The sequence below is a fragment of the Dioscorea cayenensis genome, chromosome 7 (genome assembly GCF_009730915.1).
Source record: "Dioscorea cayenensis subsp. rotundata cultivar TDr96_F1 chromosome 7, TDr96_F1_v2_PseudoChromosome.rev07_lg8_w22 25.fasta, whole genome shotgun sequence".
Classification (NCBI taxonomy): Eukaryota; Viridiplantae; Streptophyta; class Magnoliopsida; order Dioscoreales; family Dioscoreaceae; genus Dioscorea; species Dioscorea cayenensis.
In genome coordinates this window covers 3,078,717-3,089,180 of record NC_052477.1, presented here as the reverse complement: position 1 = coordinate 3,089,180, position 10,464 = coordinate 3,078,717, and the positions used below count along the sequence as shown (strand labels likewise).

Genomic DNA, 10,464 nt, shown 5'->3' with positions numbered 1-10,464 from the left:
CTCTTCATAAGAGAGATTATCTACTTAATTAAGAGATTCTCATTAGCTCACAGTGAGGTTCCATAGAGTGTTATTGTGGTTGTGTGGATGATTGTATCAGCTCATGCATAGATTAGTTACTCTTCATCCTCAATGAGGGGTTTACTATGACTTAGGAAACCTCTCGATTCAAATAGGATTACATATTTAGACAACTTTTGTCCTGTACTTTATAAAACCCTAGAGATATGCTATGCCCAGACATCATTTCTTCCCCTGATTTCTCCCCTACTTTATTCTATATTTTTTATTTTTCTCTCTTTTGTTCATACATATCACTTGATTGGTCAGGCTAATTTTCAAAACTAGGATTACTACTAGTGTTCTCATTGTTCCTTATACACCAACATCTTGCTTTCAAGCACATTTTATTACACGATTGACAGATACACTTGCATCCTATCAGTCTTCAAGTGGTAGCCTATAAATATACACCTTTTTGACTTATCATCAAGCTTGTGACATCTCTATGATAGAATTTGCACAAAAGCTATGCATCTGAACACCTTTAAATGCATCACAAATGGCTTTACGCTAGTCCACAACTCATATGAGGTCTTATTGAGAAATGCTTCAGTTGGCGAGACATTAATCAAATAGAAAGCTATTGTTGTGGCTTCTACCTAGAATGATGCTAGTAACCCGCTGCATTTCAACATGCAGCAAGCTTTCTCAACAATCATCCGGTTTTTTCTCTTTACTATGCGGTTGTGTTGTTGGTCATACGGGGCTGTCAACTCACATTGAACTCTCATGAGAGGAATTCTCCACCTCTAGCAAGATCTTGATTTTCTTCCCAGATTCTCTCTCTACCAGTGCTTGAAATTTCAGAAAGCATTCAAACGCTTCTCCCTTTGACCTGGAAAAGTAAATCTAAGTCATACATGTTTAGTAGTCCACCAATAAGAGAAAGTATTTATTCCTCCTATTTACTCAATGTGCATTGGTCCAAATACATCCACTAGAACACGTTGCAATTGTTCAGTGGCTCTCTGAGATTTTCCAACCTCATGGGCGAATAAATTCCTTTCAAGCTTCCCGAAAACACATTCGTTATAGAAATCAAGTTACTAATGTCTGGAAGACCATCACCATAGCTTTTAACTTTAACAGCTTCAAACACTAATAATTAAAATGCCCAAACCACATCATAGGTTCACTGAGCTTTCCCAATGCCATGTTGGCACTCCCGATGCTTGAGAGTTCTAGAGGGAAGCATCACCTTCAAATATGACAACATACCCTCTAGAGAGCAACTGACCCACACTGAGAAAGTTATGGGCGAGGCGAGAATGTGCGTACTATGCATTGTACAGTAGCTTCATGCGTCCATCTCTTGTTCTAATGGCGACCATTCCCTTGCCTTCTATTGTGATCTCCTTGTAGTCTCCTAGTAGGACACTCAGCTTCTGTGATTCATCGAGGGTCTCAAAAAGATCTTTCAATATGCTTAAGTTTTGGGGAAGAGGAGCGGGGCGAACCCACTAGAGACCCCAGGGACATGCACAAGCCTCGGTGGAACAAGTGGGGAAGAGGCCACGCTCACGTGGGCGCTAGAACCACCAGTACACAACCACTATTCACAACTCCCAGAAATATGCCCTCAGCCGAGAATCGAGCTCTCATTACTCGGTGAGAGCTCCATCAGTGACCCATGTACCAATAGATCAGAAGGTCATTGGCTTCAATCCGCTTAAGTTGTTTACCATTATCAATTATCCATACTGAACTTGCACTCTTCTCACTCTGACTGTGCGCCATAAACAAATTCATCACTTCCTTCTCCTTCTCCTCTGCTACCAAAGTAGTTCCCTTGTCTGTTGGTTTCTCCATGAACCATCAATTAGCTTTGATATGTTCATATCTTTTACACAAGTGACACTGACCTTTGCTTCTGAACACTCTCTGTTCACTAATATTAACTTGATGCTTCTATTCTTCTTCCCTTCATCTCCCTCTCCCACAGGCAATACCCTTGAATGAGCCTCTCCCACAAACTCTAGTAGGAGCCCGGTTAGGTTATTTAGCTGTTGAGGGTTCACCTCTCACATGGACCACCTTCTCCCCTACTTGATCAGCTTAACTAATCAAGCGAGCTTCATGTGCTTGGAGTGAGCCGGTGAGCCCATTCAGAGTGAATGCAGTGATGTCCTTTGACTCTTCAGAGGTTGTTACAACATGATTATACTTGACCCCCATACTCATTAGAACCTTCCCGCCACCATAGCTTCAGATATGGTGTCACCTTAACCCCTGATTTGGTTAACAAGCTCTACAACACAAGAGACATAGTCTTAGACCCGTTCATTGCTTTTGATCCTAAGACTCAAACATTTGGCTCAACGTCAACAACTTCACAGCCATAATTTTAGAGTTCCCTTGATATTACCTCCTCAGTAGCTCCCAAGCTTCCTTCGTAGTGTTGCCTGCAGCTATGCGGGAGAACAACGACCAGTTCAATGCTTGCTAAATCAAATAGAAAGCCTTAGCATCTATCTTTTTGTGTTCCTTCAACCTTGCTTTATCTTCATGCTCAGTGATTCCTCTTTCTACCTAATCATGAGAACGGGAAAGAGTTCTCATCATAATTAATTGTCCAGTGTTTGTAGGCCTCACCATCAAATATTGACAAGAGAGGATGTATGAGTATCTCTCTGGAGACCAACAAGAGAGGAAGTGAATTGAGTGAATAAACACACACAAAGAGAAGTTGCTCCAGAAATAACTTTTCACTTAACTTGAAGAAAGTCTACTAAAACATTACATATACTGAAAAGAAAACAAAGGCAACAAAATATAGCTCAAAATATTCCAGTACAAGCACTTCATAACTAGCCCTGTCTAATATTAATTATAACAAGACTGTTGGTCTGAAGAATCGGAAGAAGAAAAGAAGAAGAAGAAAAAACTGAAGAAAAACAAAAGCAACAGAATGCTCAGCCTTCTCATTTTCCTTGCATACATGCATGACTCCACTACTGACATGGTGAATCTCATTCACCAATAACAACATAGAGAACCAAACAAACTCTTTAACAGCTAACTTGACTCCACTTAACATTCACATGCCATTCACTCATTGGACACTACATAATCAATTCTTTTGCAAACATACAAACAACATACCCTTCAATACTAATCCATTAAAGATGATACATTCACAAAAGCCACAGACCATACTTCAACTATGACATATCTTCTCACCTCCTGGTTTCATCAAGCAGCAACACTTCAATCATCTTCAACAAAGACATCAGCCCCCAAATATTAATGCATGGTATGAGCCCTGTATACGTTGCATGCTGCTGTAGATCAGCTCCTGTTTTCCGGGATTCTGTGAGTGTGCTTCACATCAGCTCATGCCTCATTCTCTTCCTCTCCATTCACATGCTGAAATTCAGTCAATATTCCAACAATAAGATGTCTAACTAAGAACATGTATGTTTTCTTAACTAGAAGAAGAAGAAGAAGAAGAAGACACAATAAGTTGGTCTTCTTCTTCAATCTGACCAATAATATGGCTTAGCTAAAACTATTTTATATGTTTAGTCACTTCTATGTTTTCATATTTTATAATCTGTAATCTGTCTATGTACTATCTATATAATTACTACAAGTTGGTCTTTCTCACACAATTAGAAAAGGAAAAATTTTTGGTTTTATTCATACAGTCATAAATTTCCAAAAGTATGTTTTCTGCAATGCCATATATATATATATATATATATACTTAAACAAGAAAAGCTGAAATGGAAGTATAAAAATAATATATAGTCACCGTAATTGGTGCACGTTCATACGGAGCGTATCTGTATGTCTTTTTAACAATCTCTTAAATGGGTACTTGTCACCTATTAATGAAAACAAAATAATAGATATAAATGGGTCGTTTCTTGCATATTCTACCAACTCATCCTCTTTTGAATGTTTCAAACAGAGGAAAAAAAATGCAAGCAGGACATGTACATCAGCACATTAGCTGCAATCCAGCTCCTTAGTTCACTCAACAATCTTTGACCCGTTAATGAACATGATAGCCACTAAACTCCCATGAAGATGAGGATGAAAATACAATTAAATTTACAAGTTGGCAATGACTTAGTGATAAAATAGATTCAAAGTCCATTATATAATACTTTTTCCAATGAGAAACCCAGCATGTCAGCTGGCAACTCCCACTGTACTATACCATAGCAAAAGTCAAGAGTGCACTTTGCTGTCATTCTCTGTCCTTCTTCCATTAGTCAAGGTCAAACCATAACTCTAATGCCCAGAAGCTCTCTCTCTCACACATGCATCCTCAATAAATCAAATTAAGTCTCAACTGCTATATGTCTTTCTATTCCTATAAATAGAGCTACATAATACATTCATGGTTGAAGGGCCATAAACTTGGAAGTTTCAAGTCCCTATAAACAGTTGCTAAACAAGATCATCAATGGAAGCTTCTGCTCAAGCTCCAACTCAAGCTCAAGTACATTCTATAGGGTCCCCTATGGAGACTGAGACCAAAGTATACAGTGCTACTAGGCCAGTAGCAGCATCATCTAACTCTACACAGTTGCTGGGATTCATCATTAGGATTTTGGCGGTGAAACTTACATTTGTGGCCACCATTGTCATGGGTGTTGCTAAGCAGACTGTCAAGGTAGATAACTCCGACTTGGGAGATTATGATGGTGGTTACACCTGGGTCACTGTCAAATCTACCTACAACTCCTCCTTGGTGTAAGCCTTACCTTATTTTCTTTATATGCTTTCATGCATTAATTCACGTGGTTAACGCATTGCAAAAAATAGGATGATTAGTTAAGGAATATATAAATATATATATATATACATTTGAAAATATGAAATTATATAATCAAATAAGACGTATATTTACAAATAATAAATTGTTAATCCCAATTATCAAGTCTACTTACATAAATCTTTTCTTCCCCATTCCCATTCCCATTGCTCTTTCTAGAGCGAGAAGACTAATATACTATATATATATATATATATATATATATAATTTTACATATTTCATGAAAATTGAACAGGTACTTCATAGTGGTGAACACTCTAGCCTTTATCTACTCCACATTCAGCCTTGCACTATCCATAGCAAACAGAACAAACTTCACGAACTTGCAGGTGTTCATCTCCATTGCTGATCTGATCATGCTCATCTTTCTCTTCTCCACCAATGGCGCCGCTGCGGCCGTTGCAATAATTCTAGAAAAGGGAGACGCTCACTTGGGCATTTTGAAGATTTGTGGCTATGTGGGCACGTTCTGTGGTCATATCACTGCCTCCATTGTCTTATCTATGATTGCTTCACTGGCTTATGCACTTCTTGTTCTTCTTGCCATTGTTTCTCTTCGCAACTCTTTTCTCTAAGATGAAGATGAAGAGAAGTTGGTATGTATTTTTGCCAAGATGAGCGGCCTAGCCGCTAAGAAGTTGGTATGTTTAATTTCATGTTTGAAGATGTATGCTTGCATGCATGCATATGTGTGGTGATTATGGAGGTCTTATATAGTATGGAAGAGTAGTGTGTGTTGCATGAATGTGTTGTATTGTGTTGTTTTGGTTGGTCATTTGGAGTTCCATTATTTGAATTTGCAAGTTTGGTCATATATATGAAGTGCATGTTTGTAGGGTTGATGTCATTTGTATTCTTACAAATACTCTCTCTATTTGTTGAAGAAAATTATATATATATATATATATCTTATGTGGTGTTTGGTTGGGAACAATACCAGATTATAAATGCCTCATGCCTTGCACATTCTACCAATCCATCCTCTCTGAACATTTCAAACGGAGTACAAAAATGCAAGTAGGCCTTATCCATCCAGCTCATTGACTACAATCACTCCTTATTTCACTCAATAATCTTTGACCCGTTAATGAAGACGAGCACGAAGATACAATACAATTATAAGGTTAACAATGACTCGGTAATATAACTGATTCAAAGTCTTCATTATATAATAATTTTTCCAATGATAAAACTCAGAATCAACTCCCACTTTATTGTACAATATCAAAAGTCAAGAGTAGACTTTGCTCTCTCTCTCTCTCTCTCTCTCTCTCTCTCTCACACACACACACACACACACACACAAACACACACTCATGCTCCATAAATAAATCAAATGAAGTCTCAAGTCTATGCATATATCTTTCTATTCCTATATAAAGAACTTCATAATACATTAATCATGCATGTAGGAATGAACTTTTAGATTATATAATTTCCAAGTTCCTATAAACAGTTGCTGAACAAGATCATTAATGGAAACTTGATCTGCTCAAGCTCCAACTCAAGCTCAAGTACATGCTATAAGGTCGCCCATGGAGACTGAGACCAAAGTATACAGTGCAACTAGGCCAGCACCATCATCTAATAACTCTACACAGTTGCTGGGATTCATTGTTAGGTTCTTGGCAGTGCTTCTAACATTTGTGGCCACCATTGTCATGGGTGTCGCTAAGCAGACTGTGAAGGTAGATAACTCCAACTTGGGAGATTATAGTGGTGGTTACACCTGGATCACTGTCAAGTCTACGTACAACTCCTCCTTTGTGTAAGCCTTCTCTTATATATCTTCTTCATATGTTCTCATGCATGCTCGTAGTAATGTAAACAGCATGCATGCCTATGGGAAAACTAGGCTAATTATCAAGGTAAATCTTTGCCAAATCATTAGAATGGATTCGAAGGTTTATTGATATATAACATATATACTTAGATACATACCTTAAAACATAAACCATAAATCCCCTTTCTTTTAGGGTTTAAAGTTTAGGACTTAAGATTTTGCTAATTTTTAGTGGTTTTTTTTTTTTTATTTTGGGTATAAAGTTAATTTTGATTTAAAGTGTGATAATGTTTTATGGTTTTTAGAGTATAGGGGTTTATACCATTTAAATTTGAAGTTGGTTTATACCATTTAAATTTGAAGTTTATTGAAGAAAGGATATATAACGTAGATGATGACTTGAATACCTCAATGTAATTCAAAAAAACCTAAATAAAAACTTGTTAAGTAAATATAGCATTCCTTGAGTATATATAAATATAAATTTATATATGCACAAGCCATGTATAGTGTGTTTTATATGCTTCATTGCCATATATAAATATAATTTTTTATGAAATCATCAAATAATACATATTTGAATGTGTATTTTCCCATGTCAATAATAAGAGGATTTTTTTTCATGTCTTTGATTAATTTATAAGTAAATTTTACATGTGTCATGAACATTGAACAGGTACTTCATAGTGGTGAACACACTAGCCTTTGCCTACTCCACACTCAGCCTTGCACTATCCATAGCAAACAGAATAAACTTTAGTAACTTGCAGGTGTTCATCACCATTGCTGATCTGATAATGCTCATCTTTCTCTTCTCCACCAATGGCTCCGCTGCGGCCGTTTCAATAATTCTTGAAAAGGGAGACGCTCACTTGGGCATTTCTAAGATTTGTGGCTTTGTGGACACCTTCTGTGCTCATATCACTGCCTCCATTGTCTTGTCTATGATTGCTTCACTGGCTTATGCACTTCTTGTTCTTCTTGCCATTGTTTCCCTTCGCAACTCTTCTCGCTAAGATGAAGATTAAGAGAAGTTTTGTATTCTTGATCTGAATATGTATGCATGCATGCATCTGTGGTGGTTATGGAGGTTATATATGTATATATATATATATATATAGCTTGGATTTTATGGAAGAGTAATGCACGTGTTGCTTGCATGAATGTGTTGTGTTGTTTTGGTTTGCATGTTTGGGTATGAAGTGTTTGTAGAGTTTGTGTCATTTGCATGTGTTCTTACAAATAGACCTCGATCTATTTGTTTAAATAAGCTAAATATATGTACGTGTGTGTATATATCTTATTGTTTTAAGGAAGTCATTACAAATAATTAATTTCTTTCTAGGATAAAATTAATCTTACGATTAAGCGTTGCTTTATAAATAATTCCTTGTTATTCTTACATTAATGAAACACTTGGCAAACATGAGAATCAATATGAAAACAATATTGCCCATAAATAGATCCTTGATATGTTTTTAGATTCTTTTCAATGTGTATATGAACTGTATTTACAAAATTTAATGCTACTAATATTTCTGTATTTTTTTCATCAAATCTAAATATTATAATAGTTGCTTAAGATTTGTGTACACGTAAAATTTTGACATATATCTTAACCAATTTAATTTTAATTAAAGTAATTAACATAATGAAGGTATCTAAATGCCCAAATATTTTAAACCCAAAAATAGTTTAAAACAATTAATCTACAAAAGTAATCTTTAAAAAATATTAGCAAAATTTTAAATTGTAAACATAATTCATAGTTAAATACTGCTCAACTTTAAATTTATATAAAACAAACAAGTAAAATAATAATTTAATGTGGCATAAAAAACTTCTCTGCAATAATATGCATTATAGATGTGATTTTATGTAAAACAAACAAGCAAAAAAATAATTTAATTTTTAGTCTAAATAAAAATTAAACGTCAAAACTTGTTTACAATATTGTGATATGTAATATAAAATAAAAATTAAAAAGATAGAGTGATAAGGAATATTTAAAGAGTGATTTCAATGATTTTGGATGTGTGGCAAGTAAAAGCTTTTTTCCCTTATTACGTGTAATTCCAACGGCTATAAATTGATTTAAATTTACTAAAGTAAAACAAATTATTAAAATTTAATTCATAACAAATTACCAATTAAAAGCTTTTTACCAATTATGTGTGGCAAGTAAAAGCTTTTTACCAAACACATTGATCAATTGTGAATTCAATATCTATATGAATACCAATTAAATTCATTCAAACTTTGTCCCCATTTTTGAGGAGCAAGTCCCCCTCTCTCTTTTTCTCTGAGGGATTGTGCATGCTTGTCTAAATTGTTTTATTAATTATACACCTAAACTGTGGAAAATTAAATTAATTTGAAATTTTAATGAATTTTCTCCCTATTTAAAAATAAATACATTTTAAACCAAAACAAAATCTTGGGGTGGTTTGCCATTGTTGCTTTGGAAACAAAATTAAAAAACATGTATGACACCTTGTTTTTGTTTTCAAAATTTTTGGCAACAAGCCTCATATTTCCAAAAAAGAAAGAAAGAATACAATATTTTTATGTTTTCAACTGTTTTGAAAACGTTGTCAAAACTCTTTTGCCCACCATAAAATCCTTCCTCTTCTTCTACTCCTCTCTCTCTCTCTCTCTCTTTTAATTTTTAATTATTTTTTTACAAATGAATACTTAAAATTTTTAAAATATATATTTTTTAAAATAATATTTATAAAAATTTATTATTTTTAGTTGATATTTTACAAATTAGTTTATATAGAATAAAAATTATATTTTTAGAAAGTATTTATGAAAATTATTGTTTGACTCTTAATTTTTATAAACTATGATATAGCATATAAAATACACATATATATTGTAAAAATATTTGTGAAAAAAATATAAATTATGACTATATCTCTATATTGCTCCTCATCTCTTTTTACTTTTAATAAATCAGATGGATCCACTTTGAATATATATATATATATATATATATATATATATATATATATATATATATATATATATATATATATATATATATATATATATATATTACATTGTTTAGGCAAACCCCAAAATGATTTTTAATTTCAAATAGTATAATTTTTATTAGATATTTTTTACCCATACAATAACAATCTATGTTATTAAATTTATTTAATATTATAATCATCCAAACTAATATGAAAATAAAGTTTTATTTAAAAAATTGAAAATATGAATTAAAAAATAATTAAAAAAACATCATAATGATTTGTGTTAACCAAACGTGTTTTTATTTTCAATTTTTAAAATACACAACCGTTAGTGTATCAAATATGTTTTTATTTTTCATAAAATAAAATAAAAATAAAAAAACAAAGTAAACACAAAACAAAAACAAAAAATTATGATGCTAAACAACTCTTAGTTTTTAATTTTCAAAAATCATAAATGAATATGTTTAAATGAACTAAATATAAAAAAATGTTATATATATATATATATATATATATATATAGTATTTTAAAAAAAAGAAACATATTTAGTTTTCTAACTATCATTTATTAGACACATTTAATAAGTGTCTGTTATTAATTGAAAAATGAATGACCACCTAAATAAAACACAACTGCTAACTTTTCCGCCATTAATTTATGTAGTATATGGATTTTTTTAATAAAAAAATATTATGGATAATAAAAAATATTATGGATAAAATAATCTTACTTGATTATATATATATATATATATATATATATATATTCAGTTTAGTTTGGTTTTCCAACTTATTCAATCCCTTGGGACATTCAATATATTCTAATCATATTAGCCCCCTTTTAAG

General features: G+C 33.1%; 2 protein-coding genes across 2 annotated transcripts; both read left to right on the top strand.

Moving 5' to 3' along the window:
- Positions 1-4,477: 4,477 nt before the first annotated feature.
- On the top strand, positions 4,478-5,424 carry LOC120264999 (CASP-like protein 1E1). Its single transcript, XM_039272934.1, has 2 exons — positions 4,478-4,767; positions 5,085-5,424. The coding sequence occupies exons 1-2, from the start codon at positions 4,478-4,480 to the stop codon at positions 5,422-5,424; spliced, it is 630 nt and encodes a 209-aa protein (XP_039128868.1).
- Positions 5,425-6,384: 960 nt separating this feature from the next.
- On the top strand, positions 6,385-7,648 carry LOC120264998 (CASP-like protein 1E1). Its single transcript, XM_039272933.1, has 2 exons — positions 6,385-6,617; positions 7,309-7,648. Exons 1-2 carry the CDS (start codon positions 6,385-6,387, stop codon positions 7,646-7,648), a joined length of 573 nt encoding a protein of 190 aa, XP_039128867.1.
- The last annotated feature ends 2,816 nt before the right edge of the window (positions 7,649-10,464 follow it).

Bases quoted from the DNA above. Each gene is read 5' to 3' on its own strand.
- LOC120264999 (XM_039272934.1), top strand. From the start codon at position 4,478: ATGGAAGCTTCTGCTCAAGCTCCAACTCAAGCTCAAGTACATTCTATA. The intron at 4,768-5,084 runs GTAAGCCTTACC...AAAATTGAACAG, and splicing joins ACCTACAACTCCTCCTTGGT to GTACTTCATAGTGGTGAACA.
- LOC120264998 (XM_039272933.1), top strand. From the start codon at position 6,385: ATGGAGACTGAGACCAAAGTATACAGTGCAACTAGGCCAGCACCATCA. The intron at 6,618-7,308 runs GTAAGCCTTCTC...AACATTGAACAG, and splicing joins ACGTACAACTCCTCCTTTGT to GTACTTCATAGTGGTGAACA.